The sequence below is a fragment of the Rhinatrema bivittatum genome, chromosome 8 (genome assembly GCF_901001135.1).
Source record: "Rhinatrema bivittatum chromosome 8, aRhiBiv1.1, whole genome shotgun sequence".
NCBI lineage: Eukaryota > Metazoa > Chordata > Amphibia > Gymnophiona > Rhinatrematidae > Rhinatrema > Rhinatrema bivittatum.
Window position 1 is genome coordinate 31,844,944 of NC_042622.1, and position 25,725 is coordinate 31,870,668.

General features: G+C 44.5%; 1 protein-coding gene across 1 annotated transcript in view; it reads right to left on the minus strand.

Annotated features, from left to right (window-relative positions):
• Positions 1-25,725, minus strand: part of ARFGEF2 (ADP ribosylation factor guanine nucleotide exchange factor 2) — a 165,821-nt gene that overhangs the window by 107,425 nt on the left and 32,671 nt on the right. Inside the window, exons 10-12 of the mRNA XM_029614493.1 lie at positions 25,177-25,411; positions 24,073-24,172; positions 16,707-16,846 (exon numbers count right to left, since the gene is read on the minus strand). Coding sequence (XP_029470353.1) covers positions 16,707-16,846; positions 24,073-24,172; positions 25,177-25,411 — 475 coding nt within the window. The remainder of the gene's footprint in view (positions 1-16,706; positions 16,847-24,072; positions 24,173-25,176; positions 25,412-25,725) is intronic.

Here is a 25,725-nt window from a genome sequence, read left to right on the forward strand (position 1 = left end):
AAAACTGGAGCAGAGTCAGATGCAGTCTGAAGTGCTAAAGCTCCAAGGGGTTGGGCAGCCTGGGGGTCTAAGGCTTCACCGGTCAGCGGTATCGCCTAAGCGGTCAGAGGGAGTTATCAGAACATCTGGGCAAAGCCAAGAGAGCTCATTAGCTGGGTAGCAAAAGGCCCTGATGTAGCTGCTGCATAAGTTTGGCTCTGATTTTCTTGGCAAGTGGTCCGGCAGCTCCCTGATTTTGGATTTGGTGTGAGGGTGATCTGGACCAGGAAGCACAGGTGCCAGGCTTCCGATCTGCAGGTGAACCTCGTGGGGGTTGGAAGCTGTCTGAGCTTGAAATCCTATTGCAGGGTGATGGTTAATATGCTTAATTTAAATGGGATTTGCATAGACACGTGCTAACCCTATCGCACATTTTAGCTCTGCAAAAGTCCTCAAATACCACAATTAAGTTTGCATAGAAATATGCACACTAAGGTCAGCGTGTTTTTGCATCATCCTCCTCTCCCCAAGAAAAATGAGTAACACTAACATAGGTTTTGCTCCCTTACATAATTTTGTATAGTCCTGTCATTTTTTTATGGATTTTCAAATCCCTCATTTAAAAAAAAAAAAAAAAAAAAATTCACTCACCAGGTTGTTACATCCCTTTGAAATGCGAATCTGACATAATTACATGTTCTTTTTTGGGAGTTTTAGATATCAGTGGAACTCCTCCAAAGCACTTGAAAGGAGCAGATGTGGTTCTAAGTCTCTCCTACTAATTGCTGCTTCATTATGGAAAGAGATCCTCAGCAGGAATTTTATACAAAATGAGAGACCGATGTAATATGGTGTGGCTGAAATTCAGCGCACCATTTCTTAATGCATGCTAAACAAAATAAAAAAAATTTTCTCCTGACAAAGAAAGCTAAGGTACAATTTTCCTACCTGATAATATTCTTTCCTTGAGTCCTGCTAGACCAGTCCCATTACACCTGGGATTTTCTGCTCCTCAGCTGCCAAAGGCAGGACACACCCCCTTAATGACATCACTCGGTCACAGAAGGGAGAGTGGTCATAAACCCTCGCCAGTAGCTTTCTGTCAAAGCAACCAGACAATTACTTTCCTCTATACTTTTTTTTTTTTTTTTTTTTTTTTATTAACTCTCTCCCCCCCCCCCCCTTTTTTTGGGCCCATGAGGCCAATCCTGCCCCCCACCCAAGGGAAGGAAAAGAACCAGATTAAGATGCCACTGGGGAAAGATCAGTCTGAAGGATGATCATATATATTTTACCCCCTTTAAGAAGCACACTACGTGACTTTAATGAGCCCCCTGAAGTAGGATATAGCTACCACGTACACCCTCAATTAAATTGAGTGCTAAGCCCTTGGTTTAAGCCCCTTTGCAAGAAGTCTAGGATTTTCTGAATGTTCGACTTCAGTAGAGAAGTCCTACTTTCTTCGTAGAAAGCCTTAGTCAGTCTCCACACCAACACAGGCTGGCAAGGTCAAGGTCTTACGCCCCTTCAGCATGGTTGTCGCTACCAGCTGGGAGTATCCTTGGCTTTGTAGCCACAACTTTTCAAGGGCCAGGCTTGTAAGACAAATGGAAGATGCGTCTTCCATTGCTATTGGGCCCTGCCACAGTAAGCCCTGATTTCTGGGCAGATGAGGAGGGGATCTCCCCACAAGGAGCCTTAGTAGGTTGGCATACTATGGATTCCTTGGCCAATCCAGGATCGTTAGTATCAACTTTGAGGGGTGATCCACTTTTTTTTTTTTTTTTTTAAATCACTTTGCCTATTAAGGGTTAAGACAGAGCACATACAGAATCTTGCCCTTGGGTGGGGTGAGATCAAGGCATCCATCCCGCTGGATCCTGCTTCTTTTCCCTGGCTGAAAAAACTGTCTGTTTAGGATTTGGCTCAAGTTGCAATTAAGTCCACTGCTAGTGGCCTCCAAAGCTGAAATGCCTCTCTACTGAGTTCCATTCTCATGGGTCTAGGCTGTTCCTGCTGAGAAAGTCTGCTTGCACATTTTCTATTTCCACAATATGGGATACTGACAACTGGATTAGGATTTTATATGCCCAATGGAGTATTCCTCTTGCTTCTTCTGCAAGCCAGGGGCTGTGTATTCCCCGTTTGTTTACATATGCCACCGCTGTGGTGCTGTCAGAGGACTCAGACTGCTTTCCCCTCTATTCTTGGCTGGAAGACCTGACATGCCAATCTAATGGTCCTCAACTCCAAACTGTTTATTGGCCACACAGCTTCCTCTTCCATCCAACTCCCTTAGGCAATGGGCTCTCCATCCAACCAAACTGGCGACCTTAGTTAGTACGACCCAATCGGGTAGTTCCAAGTCTACCTCCTTTAAGAGATTGCGTGGATCCAACCATAAATCCAGGCTTGCTTCCCCTGCTTGGGAGACTCATAGGTGGTGGTTGTAATTCTGGGAGGCTGGCGGCCAGCAGTAAGTGTTGCAGTGGGCGCATATATGCCCTGGTCCAGGGGACTATGTCTATTGTGGTTATCATTAACTCCAGTAACTGGAGATAGTCTAGTAACCTGGGTGAATCTAGGGTGTGAAACGTGCCCACACTTGCTCTATTATTCTGTTCACTCTAGTGTGTCAAGGATATACACTTTTCTTTTGTTTCAAAGAGTGCGTCCAAAAACTCTAGAGACTGGGAAAGTTCCACCTTGCATATTTCACTATCCATCCCAGACTTTCTAGACATCACACATTTTGATGGAAGCCTGCCAACTTCCCTGGGAGATTTTTGCTCTGATGAGCCAATCGTCCAGCTGGGGATAAACCATTATCCCCCATTTGCGTAATGCTGCCACTACAAGTACTATGACCTTAGTAAAGGTCCTCAGGATCATTGCAAGTCCAAAGGGCAGTGCCTGAAACTAAAAATGATGACCTAGAACACAAACAAAGATGATCTTAAAATGCTGGTCTGATAGGTATATGGAGGTAGGCCTCTGCCAGATCCAATGATGACAAAAATGCTAATTTTCTTATTGCTATCATGAATGAGCAGAGGGTCTCCATCCTGAAAAGGGTTACCCTCAAACACCTTTCAAGTATAGAACCATCCTTCTTTGTTGCAAGGACTATTGCCTCCAAGTCCTGTAACCTTTGCGGGGTTGTGTTTACTGCCTCTTTTTTGATTTGTGACATGCAGGTAGAAATCAAATATATTTGGTGCTGGGTAGAGACCCTGGCACACACCCCCTCAAAATTACAAAATTACATCCAGGTCCATTTGGTCTGACATAATCTGGGCCCACTCTGCGTAATAACGTGACAGGCATCTTCCTACTAGTATTACTGATGGAGGGCCTACTGGAAATCATTGTGGAGGACCACTGCTCCCTGCGGCTGCAGGCAGGCCTGTCCCTTGGCCTCTTGTCCCTGCAAAAGGACTGGGATTTTCCTCTCGATGCATCTAATGCTACCAACTGTTGTACCTTTGCACTGGTACTTGAAGTGCTGTCGTCTAAGCCCCCGCATAGTCAACCGACTTCTGTCCTCTGGGGTTTGGACTCCAATTCCTTTACCAATTTTTCTAAATCCTTTCCAAACAGTAGCCCCCCAAAGGGAAATTTGGATGCCACGTCTGCCGCCCAGTTACAGAGTGAAAGCAGCCTCCTTATTGCCTCCCGAGGCAACTGATCTAGAAAAAGATCCTTGTTCGGTTGCTTTGGCAGAAGGCTACTGGCAAGGACCTCCTACCACTCCCTCTTTTATGACTAAGAATTAAGTCATGATGGGGGTATGATCTCTGTCTCTGGCAGCTGAGGAACATGGAAATCCCAAGTGTAATGGACTGGTCTAGCAGGAGGAAAAGGAATGATATACTAATGTATCAAGAGTTTAAAAACTATATAGACTGGAAAATATATGTGCAACCGAAATTCAAATGTGTGCTCAGCACAGGCTTAGTGAACATTTTAACCTGGGGGAGAGGGAGAGTCTCTCAAACATGATTTATGCATGCAAAAATCATGTTTTATACATATAAGAGACATATGTGCACAAAATAATTTGTGCTTGCTTTGTTCACATAAAATATTATTCATAAAATTAATATAGTAATGAGAGAAGAACTAAATGGTCCATCCAATCTGCCCAGCAAACTTTGTATGGTAGTATCTGCCATGCCATGCAGGTTACCCCATGTTTCTCTTAAGGGTAGTAACTGCCACTCAATGAGCCTTTTTGAAAATTCAGACTTGTCCTTAGAAGCAGTCCTGGACTTTTTCACTTATGTCTGTGTATGAGTACCCCAGCCCGTAATAATCAGGGCCTGGGTTGGTGGTCATCTCAATCCAATTCCTCTTCCATATCCCCCCAACCACCGTCAAAGTGGAGAGTGATGCTGTAGTTACATCAAACTCTATTACTCAAATTATGATCACCTCTTATGAAATTTTTTTAGGATAATTTTCTTCGTTTGGTTTTTGAATCTTTAACCACCCATACAAATGGTGAATATTTCTTAACCACTATTTTTTAAATTGAAATTATGCCAAAAAAAACTTTTTTCCAAAAAGAAAAATTTTTTTTTGTCATTACCATCCGGTAATGTACTTGTTTTAATCATTAACCAACCTCCTCCGACCTAGTTTTTCTTTGTTTTTATATCCAGCATGAATTAAAACTTTTACATGACTGTTCAAACTATTACCGGTCAAATGTAGACCTTCAGCTAACTTATAGTGCCAACTCAACGTCGACTTCTAAAGCGCCCGCTTTCTTTCAATGCAAGTCCTTTGATCTAAACATTAAACAGACTTATCTGATTGAAGATAATCGTTTCCCGCGTCCTCGTTTCAGATCTGTGGATCTTTCCTCAGGGGATTTTCTGCCCCCTTCAAACTGTCGGAAGTGAACCGGTGATAAGAGATCACATCCACGCCGTGAAGCTGATTTAAGAATTTAAAGACGTACAGAGAAATGAAGCGCTAAACAATTTTACCCCTGCCGTCGAAGCAGAGAGCAATGTTGCAGTTGTATCAAAAGTATCAAAGCCTATTGCTTAAAGGTAGTAACTTGCGTACCATGCACCATTTTCTTCATTTCCATCCTCTAGCCTTTAGGGATCCACAGTGTTTGTTCCCATGCTACTTCGAATTCTTTGTCTGTTTTCATCTTCACCACCAGGGCATGCCAGGAATCAGTCACCCTCTCCGTGAAGAAATATTTTCTGTTGTTGGTTCTATGTCATCTCACCTGGGGTTTCATTGCATGACCCCTAGTTCTACTGATTTCTTTCTAATGGAAAAGGTTTGATGTTCATGCATCATTAAAACCTTTTAGGTATCTGAAGGTTTGTATCATATCTCCCCTGCACCTTCTCTCTTCCAGGGTATACATATTAAGATCCTTCAGCCTCTCCTCATAAGTCTTCCGAATCTGACCCTGCACCATTTTGGTCTCCCTTCTCTGGACCACTTCCATCCTGTCTCTATCCTTTTTGAGATACAGGCTCCAGAACTGAATACAGTACTCCATGTGAGACCTTACCAAGGACCTGTACAAGGCATTACCTCCTTGTTTTTCTTACTGGTTGTTCCCCTCTGTATGCAGGCAAGCATTCTTCTGTCTTTATCTATTGCCTTGTCACATTGCTTTTCCGTCTTCAGATCGCCAGACATTATCACCCCAAGATCCCTCTCTTAGTCCGTGCACATCAGTCTTTCACCCATCACATACAGCCCTTTTGGATTGCCGCACCCCAGATGCATGACTGCATTTCTTGGCACTGAATCCCAGCTGCCAAATCTTAGACTACTCTTCAAGCTTTCATAAATCACTTTTCATTCTACTCCTTCAGGCGTATCCACTCTATTGCAGACCTTAGTATCATCCATAAATAAATAAACTTTTCGCTCACAAAGATAATGAACAGAACCAGTCCCAATTCCGATCCTTGTAGCACTCCACTTAACACGGTTTTCTCTTCAGAGTAGGTTCCATTTACCATTACACACTGTCTCCTGTCAGTTAACCAGTTTGTAATCCACTCCACCACCTTGGCGCCAACTCCCAAGCTTCTCATTTTATTCACAAGCTCCTATGCAGGACCAGTTCAAAAGCTTTACTGAAATCCAAGTAGATCACAGAGTGCTCTTCCTCGATCTAATTCTCTAGTCACCCAAAAAAAAAAAAAAGAATCAGATGTCTGACAGGACCTTCCCTCTAGTGAATTCATGCTCTTTAATAATAGCAGCATTTAAAACCTGAGATTCCTGGATCTTTTTTTCATTAAGTATACAAACATCAAGGGTTCTAAACACAGGTAATTATAGCAATAGACAATATGTAAACAATATGAGTTGTTTTGATAAATTGTTAAAATAAAAATTTGATAAATACTATATACACAGGTTTTGTGTTTACATAGTCTTTTTTTCATTAGCCTTAATTTTATTTGAAGCAGCGTTAACCATTTCTTGAACCTCCAAAATGTTTTGCTGGGAATTAAGTGAGAGCGAGTCCATTTTTTGCTCCAAATGCTTTAAAGACCACCCAAAACCTGCAACCAGGTCCCAGACTGCCTCTAACGTGACCTCCTCCGGACAAGATAACAAAACCTGGGACTCACCCTCTTGCTGGCAGGGCCCTCCCCATGTTGGCCGAAGGGGAGACTCCGTCAGCAGTTCTGATGCCAACAAACTGGCCCGAGCCACCTTCAAACTCCCAACTCTCAAGCTCGTCTCCGTTTTGGGGCCAGACAGCTCCCCTGCACTCAGCGCCAGGTGAGGAAACATCCCCTCCTCCTCAGGTGCTCCTGCCGTGTCATCGGTGAGCGCCTGAGAGAGAACCATGCCGGGGTCACGCTGTGCCGGAGTAGGGCGAAGATCTGGGCTAAGGGACACCTCACTTGTCAGAGAACACAGCTCTCCCCAACCGCGTCTCACATCAACTTCCTCGGCTCCCTTCTCGGCTGGCTGGCTCATAAAGCGTGTGATGTCCAATTGCCCTGGAGGAGGTAAGGGTTCAGGAGGGAAAACTCTCACCTTCCCCTTGCGCTTAGAAGGCATAATTAGATCCAGGAATCAAGCTAAAAGGGAGAAAACGGGGCTAGCAACGCTCAGCAGCCTGGCTATGCCGCCATCTTGCTTTCCCCCCAACAGGAGACCTGGTGAATCCATGCTGCCTTGGATCCAGCAACTTACTGGATAGTAGACAGTTTACTACTCTTTCTTTCAGCAGAGTCTCCATTAAATATTCCCACCACCGAGATGAGACTAATCTGCCTGTAGTTTCCAGCCTCCTCTCTGCTACCACTCTTGTGAAGCAGGACCACAACTTCTCTTCTCCAATCTCGCAGCACTCCAGTTTCCAGGGATCTATTGAACAGGTTTTTCAGCGGACCTGCCAGGACAGCTCCAAGTTCCAATAGTATCCTGGGATGGACCTCATCCGGCCCCATGGCCTTGTCCACTTTCAGTTTTCCTAGCTCTTCCTATACATTTTTCTTCTGTGAAAGGAGTTGCATCTACCTCATTCCCATTTACTGTCTTGTCAACCAGCAACGATCCTTCTCCAGGGAACACCAAACTTTTAAGTATTTGTTTAATATTTCTGCCATTTCTTTGTCTGTCTCTACACCTTGTTCCTTTTCACCATAGCACTTCACGCCTTCCGTCTTTCTCTGATATATCTGAAAAATGTTTTGTCACCTCTGACAATCCTTTCTTCCGCTTGACCTTTTGCTTTCCTGATTCCTTTGTCTCCCTTTTATGTGCACAAAAATGCTGCAGTAACATAGTAAATGACAGCAGATACATTCTAAAATGGTCTATCAGCGCAGAAAACATTTTTGTGCACATAAATCCCAATTACAGGTCCCAGCACCAGAACTGCAGCTTCTGCCCATAGACCTCTGACTAGAAGTAACATTTCTAGTACTAAGAAAATCTGATTTAAGTCAGGGCACTTCTCAGCAAGGGGGGGGGGGGGGGGAGTAACAGTTAATGCCTTCATTTGCATGGGATTTCCAAGCAGAAGGCACAGTTTTACACACACATTTTGTATGTGCAGATCTCCTTGTTGCATTGGGAGTAACATTTTGCACAACAGCAGGTAAAAGCATGTGCTCTGCTGAGTGTACCGTATTACATCGGGCCTTACAATACCGATGCAGCATCTCAGAGGGTAGTAGTCAAACCCCCTAGGTTGCTTGCAAGCCCAATATGTGCTCTCTACCTGCAAGTCTGCAAGCTCAATTTCAATGGGAAAGTCCCCGCACAGTTTCTGTTTGAAAACAGGAGGAGGCACGGACAGCACAGATACCTCGCACGCACAGCGATTTCAAAATGAGCTTGCCGCATGTACCTTCCCTTCCCCGACTTCATCTCACCCTCATTTACCTGCTTACAGCGGTGGGAGGGGGGAGGGGAATATTTTATCATCTGGGTAAAATTTTTTGAATATTGCCTTCCCCCCCCCCTCCCAAAAAAAAACAAAAAAAACAAAAAACTTCTGGATCACAGTTTTAGCACCTCTGAAGAGGAAGGATTCAAAGAGGAAACAAGAAGTTTATAATGCATTAACAAAACAAAAAAAAAATTAAAAAAATAAAAATTCAAGATGCAAGAGCCATAGTGAACATTTAATTATGGAGTAGAAGTTTCCCACTCAGCAAATGTGTCTTGCAATATAATTATTCCACATAAAGGGTATTGTTATCGCATTGAGAAGATCAGGACTAATTAGCTACACAATCAATATTATAACTTATTTGTATTCCACCTTTTCTGACACTTCCAAGCAGATTTCATACAAGTACCATAAGTATCTATTATATTCTTCTGAAATTAGAGGTTTATATTTGTTACTGGCAACACTCCCTTTCCAGGAATGGCCTCAGAAGGAGATCAGCCATCAGTCTCCTCCTCTGATATCTTTCCCTGTTACACAATAATGATTCACTTGTCTGGCAATGTCATCCTCTGCTCTTTCCGAGACCTGTGTAGCAAGGGGCGCTCTGCAGCAGTTTGTTTTTTACCTGCAGTCATGTGCATAGTTTTGGAGCACCAACTTTACTCCTGATGCAGCGAGGAGTTCTGCACATAGCAATGTGCATACAGGTTAGCGCCCTCTCATGCAAATGATGGCATTAGCTATTACCCGTCTGAACCAGAGAAGTGTGCAGGCTTAACTCATGTTCTTTTAATGTTGAAAATTCTACTCCTGGGGTAAAGTTTCCAGCACTGGTGTTCAGTTCAGGATGTGGGCTGCAGATCAGTGAAGCAGCAGCAAATGCCATTGCCAAGTGCCCTGCTTCTTTCCTGGTCTTCTGTCTCATTTTTCTTTTTAAATCTGCAATCTAGCTCTCATGTGGTAGCCTTCTTCAGGACCCTCTGACAGTCTCTTGACTGCATATTGGGCTTGCTCTCCCCACTGCAGATACTGCTGCAGTGCCATGATTTCCTGCTGGCTCTCACTGACAGTGTGTGTGTGTGGGGGGGGGGGGAAGTGTCTCCCTCCCCCCACCCCCTCAGCTTCTTGGTTTATGTGCTCAAAACAAAAATAACTTATTTTTGTGCAAATAAACCATAAGTCTCAGAGACTCCTCTGCCCCCCGCCCGTTAAAATCTGTGCTCAGCCTATGGAAGATGCCGAGTGCACATTTTAAATTTGGTTTGTGTGCACAGTTTTGTGTTTGCATGCATTTTTTAAACTTCCAATGTATTAGCGTACCATTTACCTTCTGTCTCAAGAGTCGTCATTTTTTTTAGTGCATGTGTTAACTGCGGGCCGAATTTCAGCACAGAGTCTTTACACGCAGCTTAACACATCGGTCTATTTGAAACTGATGAACGAAGTGTCGGCTCCTGAAAGCTAGTCAAATATATTAAACTAGTCCAACAGAAAGGGATCACCTTATATTTTTGGTTTATCTTGTTTCTGTACTGCAAATATTTATATTGTCATTTCTAAGTTAAGCCAAGTAAGCAAACTGCTACTTGAACCTCAAGAAAAGTAGGAACAGTTTTACATATATTAATGCACCAACCAAAGCAAACAAAATATAAAAATTAAAAACCCAACTACTGAACAACTTCTAGCATCTCCCATTACCGCATGTCTACCTAGAGAATTTATTTGCTCATTCCACTTCTGGAGTTACTGCAGATGTTGCCTGTAAACAAAACACTTATATGCAGACAACTGTAACCATGAAAAATGACTCTACATTTCCATTCTGATTTGTCATTTCCTTCCGCTTCTCTCATTTCCACCCTCCTCAATCTAAATGATTATGATCTCTGTTTGGGGTTTTTTTGGTTTGGTTTTTTTTTTTTTTTTAGCACATCTACCTATCTTTGCCTTTCACATTTCTTTTTATTGGCAGTGAATAAAACAATAAAAATCACACACTAAGGCTCAATTTATAGTCAAAACGTTCCCAATGTTTGTAACCACTGCACTACCAAACAGGAGTTCTTAAAAACCTATATCCCAATACTTTTTGACCATTTAAGAACATAAGAAATTGCCATATAGATAATATGTTATTTTATTGCTGGGTCCCTGACTGGGATAATCTGCTGGCACGCGTGCCCTGATCCTGAGGGTTGGGGATAACAGAAAATTAGTCATGGAGGGAGTTTTTTTCTATTGTGATGGGACATAACATTATATGTTATGATGGATCTGTTTGACTATTCCTGTTTGTATTTGCAGTTTGTGATAATAAACAGTAAATTTAAAAAAAAAAAATTTGCCATACTGGGTCAGACCAAGGGTCCATCAAGCCCAGCATCCTGTTTCTAACCATGGTCAATCCAGGCTACAGGTACCTGGCAATTACCCAGTGATGCAGTCCCATCATTAATGATGGCAGACAAAGATCAACTGGTCTATCCAGTCTACCCTGTTATTCCTGGCCACACTGCCAAGGATATAACCCAGTTGCTAGCCATAAAACATGACCAATTATAAGATATTATTCCTTACCCAAGACAGTTTTTGTCATCTTCCTTCACCGTACCTTCCAGGGTAGCTAAGCATGCAGGTTTAGTTGACTCCCAGCACCTCTCCCATGTTCAACCACAAGATCTCACAATAATCCAAACACACCCATCACAATACCAGTTTAGCTTTTACCCAAGCATCTGGCCTCCCCAAATGGATCCCTTGCCACACTAATCCAGTCAACATGAGGAGTACATAGCCTAACAGACGTCATACATTTCCATTAGAAATTCTAATCATTACTGTACTTGGACCCTGTAGACAGACCCAGGTGCTAATTCTTCTGCCATCTCTTCAGTTATTAAGATGTTCTGGGCTTATCCCATGCCTTCTTGAAGTCTGTTACCATTTTAACCTCTACCACCCAACTCCAGGAAGTTATTCCATGCATCTACCACCCTTTCCATAAAACAAACATTTCCTGAGACTGTTCTCATGTCTACCTCCTTAGGGGCCACCCAAGGGCTGATTGAAGGAAAACGTCAGCCCGGGGATTTTTTCAAAACCAGCCCACAGGTTCTCCCATCCAACTCCCTTGTGCTTCAACAGTTCCCAGAAGTACACCAAGCCGACCCTTGAAGTACATCAGAATTGAGCCAAAATATCTCCAACAGAAATTTTAAAATGTTCCTACATAACTAAGAAATAGAGCACACCCTAGATTAGGGCAGTGGCGTAGCCAGACATGAATATTCGGGGGGGGGGGGGGGGGGGGGGGCCCAAGGTTAACATTGGTGAGCAACTGACATACAAGTCTAGGCCCTACTAATTGTACCCTTATTGATAAATGTCTTAGAGTGCTCCTGATAATGGATTTCTGAGTAGTCTCATCAGAAGTGACACTTTAAAATATTTTAATTCTATTATTTCAAGCACATACCAATATTAAGATAACTTATTAAATATAAATTAAATACAGGTTACTTCAGTGTATACATCATGTAAAAAGAAGAGACTTAACAGAAACATCCGATCCAATCACGTAATAAAACTAATATCAATACATTCTTTTAGGATTCCTCTTTCCAAATATGCATACACTATCATAACTATTATAAAACAGCAACAACCATAATAATCATTGTAAGCAGATTTTCACAGGTGCAGGACAGAACTAGGACATAAAAAAAAATTCAAATGCTGGTGCCACCTCAGTGACAGCAAAACAAACTCCATCCAGTGCCAAACACTTTGTGAAGACAAACCCCCTACAAAAAATTGAAAAAAAAAAAAAATTAGAACCTTCCCATGCCATAACAGCAGTAATTCTCAGGACTCAATCAGCAGCAGCCTCATCTATGAAAAGGCAGCAAAGCAAACATTACACCAAGCCCTAGAATACTAACACCACCACCTATTGGGCAAACAGAACAAACCAGACTGCTACAAATCCCTACAGAGAAACTACACGCTAGCCAAAATATTTCACCTTTGTTACATGTGTGCATGTACATGCAGACAAAACTATAATGGAGAGCCTGAGAAACCAAATTCTGAACACTGGAATACCAAAGAAAAAGCAAAATACAAATATATAAGAAAGTCACATTCCAAAAGCTGAAAATCAAAATTTATTGTTTTCTTTTGTTGTCTGATCTTATTTTTCTAAATCAGTTGGTCCCAGTCTTTGTTTCTCATCTGTCTTTTCCTAATTCCTTTTTCAGGGTCTCTTGTTTCTTCTCTCTCCTCTTGAATTCTTTCCTTCCTCTCGTGTGCTCTCACACAGGCTCCCACTCTTGTATGCTTTCACATGCACACAAGCTCCCACTCACATACTCTCACTCCCATACATACACACTCCCATTCTCACAAACTCTCACTCATTCTCTCACACACAGGTTCCCATTCCCAAACATACAGGCTCCCACTCTCACACAGGTTCCCATGCCCCACCTCCCCACAGGCTCTTGCAGACAGGTTCACATCCCCCTCCCCATATACACACACTCTCACTCGCTCTTACATACAGGCTCCCATTCCTAAAATGGGAGCCTGTATGTAAAAGCTCCTGATTTCATATGCTGTTTCTCACATCTCCCCCCCACCCAGACACACTCAGGCTCTTACTCTTACATTCTCTCTCACAAACAGATTCACATTCCCACGTAAACACACAGGCTCTCAACATGCATATTGCCACTCCCACAAGCCCCCACTCTCATGCTCTCTCACATGCAGGCTTCCATTTCCACATGCTCTCTCATATACCCACATACATACACAGGCTTTCCACTCCCACATGTTTTCTCTCTCTCACATACCCAAGGCAGGCAGATTCCCATTCACAAAACACACACACAATTCAGGCAGAATCCCATTCACTCAAAAACACAAAACCCAGGCAGTCTCTCCATCAGAAGCAGAAGGGCGTGTACACTCTGCTGCTGCCTCACACTATTCAAAACTAGTGGGGTTAGCACTTCCTCTATGCTGATCTTGTGCATCACAAGATCAGCATACAGCACCTGCTAGCCTGAATTCCTGGTCTGGTGTTACAGTCTCTTGCCAACAATCAGCTCTTGAACCAGGTGCCAAGTAATAAGGCAACCACTCAGATAAAAACACTCACTCTGTGGGAGTGTCTCTTTGTATCCTAGAGCGACAGCGTGCTTACTTGTGTCCCAAACACAGACACATTCTCACTCTCTCTCTCTCACACACACTCACACACATACACACACACTCTGCTGTTCATGTGCTCACACAGTGAGTGCCCTAACCCAGCACTACTGCTTTATTATGTAAGGTCCTTGCTTGCTGCCAGCCCTTCTTCAGCCCCTCTCACATTCTCGGTGCCCCCACTCTCCAGGAGACTCACCGATTCCACAGCCAGCTATCCCTTCTCAGAACTCAGCCCAGCCACCTCAGACAGAAGCCTCACCAATACCACACACAAGCACTTCTTCTTGGCTCACCCCTCTCCCTTTCTGTGACTGCAGCTGCCACTCCAGCGCATTCCCACTGACTGTGTGCTATACAATATGCAACTTTTATGGTTCCCCAAGGGGAGAGGTACCGGCAGTGATCCATACTGTTTCTCTGGGGCTTAAAAAAAATGAAAATTAATCCCTGGCCAAGCCTGGGAAGAGCCACTGATCCAAAGCAGCACAGCAACCGATGAACTCCTGCTTTCCCACATAGATCCAATACAGTCAGGGTTATTGTGAGGGTATTAGGTGCACCCCCTCAGCCCGGCCCTCTCCACATGCAAAAATAATGCATTTATAACAGACTTTATATTAAAAAGGCCATTCAAAGTACAGTCTTCTGAGGTGGTTAGAGCAGGATGGTGCTAACTGGGAAAGTCAGGGTTCACATCCCACTGATGCCTGAGCAAGTCACTTCACCCTATGTTGCCTTAGGTACAAACTTAGGGCCCTGCTTACTAAGCATGTTACCCACAGACACAAAACTGGAGAAAACCTTTAGTAATTAGGCCCCTTAGACTGTGAGCCCTCTAGAGACAGAAAAACACCTCATCTCAAGTTACCAATAAAAAGGGCACTTGGAACCCATATGGCATTAGGCTTATTGTAACGTATATTGGGTGTGGGCTTGGCTCTCAAAGCAATGAGAAAACAATTATAAATTACAATATAGTAAACGTCCCATACCAAATCAACACTAACTGCCAGTATTCAAACAGAGAGAACCCTACCCATGAAAACAAAACACTGCAAATATTACTCCAGGCCCTAAAAAACCAATACACATCCTACTAGGAAACCACAGCAAGTCAGGCTGCTATAGATCACTGCACAGAAACTACACAGTAGAAGAATACCTCTCCTCAGTCACACACTCAGCAAATACAGAACAATGAGTCCATAAGTTACAAATAGAAGTGTGCAGAGAAAAACTGAACCATAAGCCAAATTAAGCCAGGCTCTATTTGCATTGCAACAATGGAAAAACAGAAAGATCACCATTCCTAGTAAAACATAATACAATCAAGAAATATAAACAATCATAAGAGTAAAACCATACTTAAAAAACAAACAAACATTATTCAAAAACAGATGACAAATAGAATAATATTCTATAATTAAACTCATTTAAACTTTTTTTTTTTTTTTTTTTTTTTAAGTTCCAGAAAAAAAAAATAAGAAAAACATTCACACACCAAACAAAACGAATAAGGATACAAAATTCCCCACTCTCCATATCTGGGAACTTTTGATTTCCATTTTCTCTGAGATTGTTCTGGATTAGTGGGAGGAGGGGCTACACATACTTTGACCACTTTATCTCATTCTTTGCCCCCTTGAATGCGCAAGCAGCAGTAGCCTCCACCTTCAGCCCAAGGAGCTGAATGGACTCCTCTTCCTTCCTCCCAGGGCATGGCCCAACAATGCTCTTGGCTCCTTCCTGCCACGGCAATTGCACCTCCTTCTTACCACCCGTACAGGCCCATGTGACAACTTCCTCTTCTGGGTCCATATTGGGGGTGGGGGGGGGGGGTGGAAGAGAGAACAAGGAGTCACAATTGTTGCTGTCTTGCTACTCCTGTGCCACACCCAAAACTGTGCTGCTCTAGGTGGCTACCTGGTGCTTCCACTGGACTGCACTCTCTCCCACTCACACACCAACCCCTCTCTATTTCCAACCCTGTTCCTTTACTCCCCTCTCCCTCCCCTTTCCTCTTACTCACATCTCCCCTTCCCCTCACCCCTTTCCCTTCCATCTTTATTCACTCACTCCCTTTCCCTCCCCGTCCATGCCCTCTCATGTACTGACCTCTCCAATCCCATCTCCTCTATACACACTCACTCATTCTCTCTCTTTCACTCCTTCCCTTATCTTCCCTCACACCCCATCTACTGGGCTTCTTCCTGCCTAAAAGACATGACATGCCCATGGGGGTTCCCACTATTTCTGTGCTGCCGAAGATCCTCTTCTTGCCTGCCATGAGCAAGCTGTTGCCAGCAGCAGCCTGAATTTGGGTGGGGGTCCATGGCCCCTGCAACCTCCCTCTCCCATTCCAACCCCTGTGAATGCCACTATTACATGAGGACTAGGAATCCTAACTCCGATGAGCAATGACTGATGCCTCTGGCCCAGGAAGCAGAAAACCTGCCTTGAGTATTGAATCCGGGTCTCGAGCATGGCAGTACCCAAACACTGGCACTGCACCACCAGGCCTTCCCGCCTTTTTAAGCTTCTTCAAATAAGAAGCTAAGAACATAAGAAATTGCCATGCTGGGTCAGACCAAGGGTCCATCAGGCCCAGCATCCTGTTTCCAACAAAAGGCCAAACCAGGCTACAAAAACCTGGTAATTACCCAAACACTAAGAAGAACCCATGATACTGATGCAATTAATAGCAGTGGCTATTAATTGCATCCTTTGGGCCAACAAAAGTGACACTTTGCACCATCTTCTATTTTTTTCTTAACTGCTTCCAAATTATAAACACATCATTCAAATATTTGGTAGGATGGCATAAAACTCAGGCGATGCAATTAGCAAATATGATAAAACACTTAGAATAAGTGTAGAATAAGTCTTAAAAAGTTTGCTCTTCAGTAACTAATGAAAACCCACAAAAGATTTCAGAATGACTGTGACAGGACTTAAAAAATAAATAAATAAATAAATAAATAAATAAACCAGCTGTTAAACCACACTCTTAGCAAACGTTTTGTGCCATGCAGTGAATTATTTCTACAAGCATAACCACAATCACGAGAATTTGCAGCAGAGTTTGACAAGGGCTCAGTACCTGCAGAGGTGTCATGCCCAGTTCATGGCCACTTCTTCCCTGAGCAATTTTAGACAAATCGCTTACAAGACGTTCAAAGATATTAGCAGCATTTAAATCACAGTCGTAGTTTACATAAATATCCACCACACATTGTGCATCTGAAAAGAGAGCACAGGCTTATTTAAACACAGCGTTATGAAAAGCTCACACACAGTAAAAAGGAAAATTGGTTATTACCTGCTAATTTTCGTTTCTGGAATACCACGGATCAGTCTAGACTCCTGGAATTGTGCCTCCCTTCCAGCAGATGGAGACAGAAAGTTTAACTGGCACTGGCATATAACCCGGGGTGCCACCCAGTATAGACCCGTACCCAAGCCAAGTTTATCCCACCAACGAGCAAGGAAAAAAAAAAAAAGGTTAAACCCCACAAGAAAACTACTTGCTTAAAAAAACTCCAAACCAGGAGAACACACCTGAAATCTTAAGCAGCTCTGCAGCCTATATACAACAGACCCATGTCAGAAATACGAGCGGACTCTCCCCCCACTCCAGGGTGGGACTCTGGATTGATCCGTGGTATTCCAGGAATGAAAATTAGCAGGTAATAACCAAATTTTCCTTTCCTGTTCATCCCGGAACAGTTCAGACTCCTGGGATATTCCCTAGCTTCTCTAATTAGGGTGGGACCGTGAGAGTCCCGCTCAAAGAACACTCTCACCAAAACCCATGTTCTCTGGGTCTTGGACATCCAAACAATGTCTGGTGAAAGTGTGCAATGACTTCCAAGTAGCTGCCCAACAAATTTCTTATGGCAACACCAAACGACACTCGGCCCAAGAAGTTGCCCGAGGCTGTACTGAGTGAGCCCTCAATCCCACCGGGACCAGATGTCCCTTACAGATAGAAGGGGGAAATGTGGAAAGAGGATTTGCATTCAGACAACATCCAACAAGGACAGAACTTCACAATCTGGGTAAACAAATTAGCGTGGGAATAGCTTTCTTATTACGGCAGTTACTACCTTAAACCAATTAAACCTGATACATCACTTTGAATGCATATACAGCGTTGCTCTCTGCTTCAACGGCGGGGGAAATGTGGAAAACAGGATTTACATTCAGACAACATCCAACAAGGCATTAATCTGTGCAGTCTGGGTAAACAAGCATCGGGGTAACTTGCTTGATGTGGCGGTTACTATCCTTAACCATTAAGCCTTATGCTCACCTTTGATGCAACGCCAACATTGCTTTCTGCATCAATGACAGGGGACGGCAGGAAATTTGAGTCAAACAGTTACTAACAAGGGCCCTGAACTTGGTGGTTGATGATACAGATAAGTATGGGAAAACAAATGTGGAAGCTTGCTGGGCAGACTGGATGGGCCGATTAGTCTTTTTCTGCCGTCATATCTATGTTTCAAACTTATCGACTCTTTCAACCATCTTGCCATCGTGGACTTTGAAGCCTTCTGCCCTTTCCTAGGACCACTCCATACCACAAAGATGGTCAAACACCCTGAAGCTACTGTTGATTTTCAGGTAATGCAAAAAACCCGCTTCATGTCCAGACAAAGTCTCTAGCATGCAGAGTCAAGGTATCCAAATCTGGAAAGGCTGGAAGTTCCACGGTCTGCTTCAAATGGAACCTGTCACAACCCTTCAGGAGAAAGGAGAGCACCGTCCTCAAAAATATCCCAGAATCTGAAATCTTCAGAAAAGGTTCTCTGCACAATAATGCTTGAAGTTCCAAAATCCTTCTGGCAGAACAAATGGCTACCAGAAACACCACTTTCAAAGTAAGATCCTTTAGCGTTGCCCTTTTTAAAGGTTCAAAAGGAGCTACACACAACCCGCTAAGGACTAGATTGAGATTCCATCAGGGACATATTTTCTGCACAGGAGGATACAGATGTTTGTTCCTCGAAGGAAGGGAACCACATCCGGGTGAGTAGCCAATAAACGGCCATGCACCTTGCCTTGCAGGCAGCCCAAGGCCTCAACCTGAACCTTGAGAGTTCAAGGCCAAACCTTTTACCAAACCTCTCTGCAAAAAAGCCAAAGATATGAGCTATCGAAGCCTGAATCAAAATTATTCCTTGACCCATGCACCAGGACTCAAAGACCTTCCAGACCCTTACATATGATAAAGAAGTGCAAATCTTTCTAGCCTGCAACAAGGTGGAAATGACATCATCTGGATATCCTCGCTCTCTCTCAAATGTCTCCTCTCAAAAGCCAAGCCACAAGACAAAAATGATCCGCCCAATCTGATAATACTGGACCTTGCCGAAGAAGCTTCAGTAAATGAGCATGTCGCAGAGGACCGTCCACTGATATGTTGACCAAATTCGCGAACCATGAGCACCTTGGCCACTCTGGTGCCACCAGAATCACTTCTCTGGGGTGATTTTCTATTCGTCTTATCTTTCTCTCCAGAGGCCACATAGGAAACACGTAAAGTAGAATCCTTTGGAGCCAAGGTAAACTAGAGCATCTACACCCTCCACTCTGTGTTATCTTCTACAACTGAAGAACCGTGGCACCTTGGCATTCTTCCACGATGCCATCAAGTCCAGGTGGGAAGTACCCCACCGGTGACATATCAGAACCATCACCTCCACCATCTCCCACTCCCCAGGATCCAGCTTCTGGTGACTGAGAAAATCTGCCTGCACCTCGTCTACTCCAGCAATGTGAAACACCGCTAGCATAGCTAGATGCTGCTCTGCCCAATAAAACAGCTCCTGAGCTTCCTGGGCCAACGCTCGACTCCTAGTTCCCCCTTGCCAGTTGATATAAGCCACCGTGGTTGCGTTGGCTGACAAGATTCGCACCATGTGGCCACTCAAAAGAGGCAGAAATGCAATCAACGTGAACCTCACTGCCCTCATCTCCAAACGACTGATGGAAGAGAAGTTCTCTTCTTCGGACCATTGCTCCTGCGCTGACTGACTTTGGCATATTGCACCCCAGCTGGAGAGACTGGCATCAGTGATAACCACCACCCAGTCCGGTACTTCTAAATTCACTCTGCACCGTAAATGCTCCTGGCCAAGCCACCAATGAAGATTTGATCTGGCAGGCTCCTCAAGAGAGGAGAAGATGAAACCATTCTGACAAAGGATCCCACTGGGAAAGAAGTGACTGCTGCAGGGCTCTCATGTGCGCAAAAGCCCAAGGAACTAGCTCTAACGTTGAGGCCATAGAGCCCAACACTTAAGGTAATCCCAGACCCTGGGTAGCTCTGCTTCCAATCTGCACACCTGCCTCTGCAACTTGAGTATAAGATCCTCTGTAAGGAAGACCCTTCCTGCTCTGGTGTCAAAGTGCACTCCCAAGAACTCCAGAACCTGAGAGGGGAGTGAGATGACTTTTCACCAGATTCACCACCCACCCCAGTGATCTCAATTGCTGCAAGACTTGAAACACCGTCTGAACAGCATGGGTTTCTGACTTTGCTTGAATAAGCCAGTCATCCAGATATGGATAAACAAAGATGCCCCTTTTTCTGAGTGCCACTGCTACAACCACCATCACCTTGGTGAACATCTGTGGTGCCATTGCCAAGTTGAACGAATGGGCACAAAATTGAAAATGCTTGCAGAGGATCATGAAGCGGAGAAATCTTTGGCGATACGGGTGGATCAGAATATGCAGATATGCTTTGGTCAAATCTAGAGATGCTAGGAACTCTCCCTTGTGCACTGCTGCATCACTGAACATAGCGTTTTCATTCAAAAACGAGGAACCTTGAGAGTGACATTCACCTTTTTAAAATCCAAAATTGGACGGAAGGACCCTTCCTTCTTTGGGACCATGAAATATATAGAATACCCTTCCATCCTTTGTTCCTGATAGGAAATGAACCACGGCTCTCAGTGCTCGTAACCAATCCACGGTTTCTTGTACCACCCTTCTCTTGCAGGTCAAAGCGCAAAGGGACACCATGAACAAGTCCTGTAGCAGGCGAGAGAACTCTAACACGTAACCATCTCTTATCACGCTGAGGACCCACCGGTCTAACGTGATTTTGATCCATTCCTCGTAAAAGAGTCAGACACTCTCCAATAGGAGGAAGAGAGGAGTGGACCGGCATCACTTCATTGGGTGGACTCGGCCTGGCTTTCTGCCTCCTCGAAAGGACCGATTCCAAGATTGCTGCCTCCCGGCGCTTTGCCTCTGAGCTCCCAAGGGCCTACCAGGCCAAAACAGACAGTTTGATTGACACCAGGACCACCCCGCAAAGGAACCTTTTTTTACCTTTGGGCTTTGCTTCTGGCTGCTTATGCCCTTTGGTCTCCCCAAGATGCTCCATGAGCTCTTCTAAGTCTTCACTAAACAGGAGCTTTCCCTTGAATGGTAAAGCTTCCAAATGAGACTTAGACCACACATCTGCTAACCAGTTCCTTAACCAAAAGGAGCCTTCTGGCCAAAACCGTAGACATCACAATTCTCAAAGAAGTTCTAATGAGGGCATACAGGGCATCCACTATATAAGCTGCTGCTGTCTCCAGACAGTCCACCAGCTTGGTCTCTGATGAGATAGTGATCTCGCAGCCTGTAACTGCTGAACTCAGCGCAAATTGGCCCTCTGCATAAAGCTACTGCACACAGCAGAATGAATGCCAAGTGCAGACACCTCAAATATCTTCTTGAGATGAATTTCCAACTTCCTGTCCTGCAATGCCTTCAGCACTGCTGAACCAGTCACAAGGATGGTGGTCTTCTTACTGACCGCAAACACTGAAGCATCCACCTTAGGAAGTGCCAACAATTCAAGAGTGTCCTCCGGCAATGGATACAATTTAGCCATTACCCGACCTTCTTTCAAGCCCGTCTCAGGAGTATCCTACTCCCTGACCACCAGCTCTTTTACTGATTTGTGAAAAGGAAAGGCTTTCACTGGATTCCCTCAGGTCATCCATGACCTGATCCACTCCCTCTTGATCGGATTCCTCCTGAGGAACCTTGATACCCAGCTCAAGAACATGCAGCATTAAGGGCCACATTTCCTCTTTCCGGAATAATTGCCCCACCTTAGGGTGGTCCCCTTCAGCCACTGCACCTGACCCAATCCTTCATCTGGATCTGGCCCACCCAGAGCACAGCTGGTTCATTGCCAGCCCTGGATAGATCTAGAAAGGCTGGAACCTGCGGAGCCCCTTCTGAGACATCAGAGTCGACATCTGGACTGCCCAGCAGAGTCCTCATTTTGAGGATCTGGGCATTTTGCGTGGAACTGGACCCCAGAACTACCTGATCTCTTGGCCGGCCACCGATCACCTGTTCCCCCCCCCCCCCCCCCCCCGAGTCTGGCCTGTCCGCCTGGCTGCCTTTTGCACCAAATACGCTTCATGCAGAAGCAGGACAAATTCAGAAAAAAATGGAGTGGAATGCTCTGAAACTTCCTCAGAAGGATCCCCTTTGCCGTCCAAATCGGGCTCCCTTTGATTAAAAATATCCTGTTCCACCAGAGACAGTGGAGGTCCTCACACTCCCAAAACAGTCCAGAGAGGCCCTCAGTCCCGGACAACATGGCAAACATTTCTGCACCCGGTGGGGGAGGGGCAGCTGCCTTCAAAAATGTTCCTGCGCTTGCTTTCGCTTTTGGCTGCTGTTCCTGTTCAGTCTCAGATGGCCCTGACCTGCCCTCTCCCCTGGAGAGGCATCGGGAGCACAGGCCAGTGCCAGAGAATGCACGCCATATGAATGACATGCACTGCTGTGCTCCATCGCAAACCCAAAGCCGCACAGACTTCACAGAGGCCCGATCACACGGCAAAACAGCCCCACTGTGCCGTGCTGCCAATAAACTTTGCCGTATACAACTCGCTGCCCAGCAGCTGCTCAAGGTCCCAACGCAGCCTTCTAAACCTTGTCGCTTTTTTTTTTTCTCAAAAAAAGTGAAGTTGGTTTTTTTAAATTTTACTTATAAGAGAGAAAGTATAGATCTACTTCCCTGACAAAAGAGCTTCTTATGAGCAATTGTTCTCCTAGGGGAGAAGGGAACTGGCTTCACCAGTTATACCTCCTCCAGCAGTGACCAACTGAGACAATCAAGAGACCCCGACCCCTGCTCATTTCCCTCCACACTAGGAGGGATAACCCCACCAGGGCCTAGCCATCTCCTGAGAGGATGAATCAAAAGAATTTTCTCTCTTTTTTTTTTTTTTTTTAAATAAAAGAAGACTGCAGGGATTGCACCTCTATCCATCTGCTGGAGACAGAGAATTACTGAAGGACTGCAAGTGGCACCCCGGGTTACATGCCAGTGCAACTTTCTCTGTCTCTATCTGCTGGAAGGGAGGCATAATCCAAGGAGTCTGGACTGATCCAGGTATGAACAGGAAGCCCCATTACCGGACACTGAGCCAATCAGAAAGTGCCACCAACTAGCATAGAGCAATGCATTTTCCTGATTTGTTGGCTTTCAGTGTTTCAGCGGAGCATACACGCACACTCCCCTTTACGCCCTGCAGCATGACAGTGAGTGCTAGGTGAGAGGAAATCGCTGGGATTATTGCCAAGAAGATTGATACAGAATATATTAACCTGCATTTAAAAGCTGAGAAAGAACACCAGGCTGGGACAAGGGAGAGAGAGAGAGAGAGACCAGCACACCAAGATAACCGGCTGGATAATGGGACTCCACGTTTGCTGTCCCCTTCAGTTCTTTTCACTATAGGTTATTTATTTTAGATGCACACACAAAACATGTTAAAAGTAAACTGTTATGGGGCCAACCAGGGACCCTTTCATCCAATGAGAAAAAGGGACAGTGCCCTGGGCCCACCATGTGCCATGAACTTATGCTTATTTGCTATGATTGTCTTTGTTTTTAGTTTTTTTTTTTTTGTTGGTTTTTTTTTAATGGTTTAGATGATGCAATTTATTATGTTTGTTTTTGGTTTGTTTTTGTTTTTTTTAATTAAGGGCAGCTTGCCAGTTCATATTTTGCTTTAACATGGCCCAGAGATCAGGCTGCAGTGCAGAAGATGTGGGTTAACGGCCTCAGTTCGTCGAGGCCAGCCGGGCTTTGGGTCGCCATGCTCAGCCTCGGGGAGGGACGACAGCTGCTTTTACCGAGATGGTATGGAGGAAGACAAATTGTGGCGTGGGAAGAAAGAAAGAATTAAAAAAAAATATTGCAGAAGTCTAGAAAAAAATAAAGGGAATTTTTATTAAAATAAAAAAGGGACAACTGGATGATGATAATGCATAAGGGCAGCAAGGCAGGAAATATTTTCTGTATACAAGGAATAAACAGGAGTCAGAAAAGCAGCTCCTAGTGCTCTGTAACAACTAAGCATAGCTCTGGTCAGCAAGTTAGCTGCTTTTTACGTTGTACCCCGCCATAAATATAGAACAGAAGACAGTACCTGCACATATCCTAGTCAGGGTTTGGATAACCATCCACTTGTGCTCAAAAGAACTTGTCGATGTTTCCAATATATTCAAGAAGATCTCTTTGAAAAAGACCTAAAGCAATGAAAGAAACAAGAGGTCAGTATCCGTAGCTTCTAAGATGATCTTTTAAACGCAAGGGGAAAAAGTCCCAGGCGCCTAAAATACGGCATCTGCGTTAGTCCAGGGGCTGAAAGTTGCTGCCATAGCCCAGGGAATCTTCCTGCTGCACAGAAGAAAGGCTGGAAAGAGAGAGAGCAGGAGGGAGGAAGAGGACAGCAAAGAAAAGCATAAAAAAAAAAAAAAAAAAAAAGAGTGCACAGAAATTGTTTCTTTTGGCTGGCACCCAAGTTTTCTAAATTTTTCAACCCCTGATGAGTTAGTTTTGGGGGAAAAAAAATTGGTTTTCCAAATATGTAAAGTTCTTCACTACCACTTCACTTTTTCTGTAGCTATTAGATAAGTGAATTTGTACCACTGAACCCAAAACCTCCAACGGTCAATCAGTGTGCAAACTCTCTCTTATCTGCACAGGGTCCAACTGCAATGCGTGGTTTCAACAGAATCACCACTGCTCCTGCTCAAGAGGAGGAGGAGGAGGACGTGCAGAAAAATTAGAGTAAATGCCGCAGAGCAACTCCGAGGCCGCCCAGCTCACCAAGAACACTACTTCACTCAATCGACTTTACACGGAGTGACAGAGTGCATCGAAGGTGGTTATTTTCAGCTTACGCAGAAACAAAGAGCACAAGGGCCCATGATCAGCCCCAGTCACTAACGGGGCGGCACGTATTAATGCGTGCTGCGTGCCCCCGTTACGTCTAACAAGGCCTATTTACTAATAACGCGCAATGCAGGTAGCTGAATAGGGCTTCTAGCCGTTGACCGGTCTGCTTCCCTTTTGCAATGTCAGATATTTCAGTTGACTGCTGGCTTTCCCAAAAGGGAATCAACAGGAGATGGAAGGACCATGGGTCAGCTGACCAGAACGGCTTTTTCCATTTTGTGTCTCGAGGAGAAATGCTTAGTAGGTCAGGTCCTATTGTCAGTACAGATATTTTAAGAAAAAACCCGCCTACCTCTATCTGCATTTTTAAATGCACTTTGAAGTTTGAAAGAAGTGTGAGAAAAATGGCAAGTGACAGCTCAAACACATCCGGCACAGAAGAGACGCCATTTTTAGACAGTGCCACACAGAGGTACTGCTTGATGGCGTTGATGAACATCTCATGGGTCCTGAAGACCGGGCCGGCATTCTGTAATACTGAGAGCAGCAGCTGAAGGGAGACCACCTTTGAGCGCAGCTCGTGGGATCTGAAGAAAAAGCAGAAGAATAACATTTTTAAAGAAAGGTTTTTAAAACGCTGCCCTCCGCTCCGCCGAGTCCCTTCTTTCTCCTTTGCCTTTAAAGCAGAAAAGCTTGCTTCCACCGTGCACGGCTGCCATTTTGCCGGTTCTTCTAAGGCCCGATGTGGGAGGATAATCCTACAGCTCCATGTCCAAGAGGATAAGCTGAGTCGGTCCTAGGTTTGACCCACTGCGTGTACAGAGATGTAGCTCTGATTTTCCAATTGCACTCTGTAAGAGAAGCAGGATTACATGCGTGCAATGGGCTGAAGTCAGGAGAG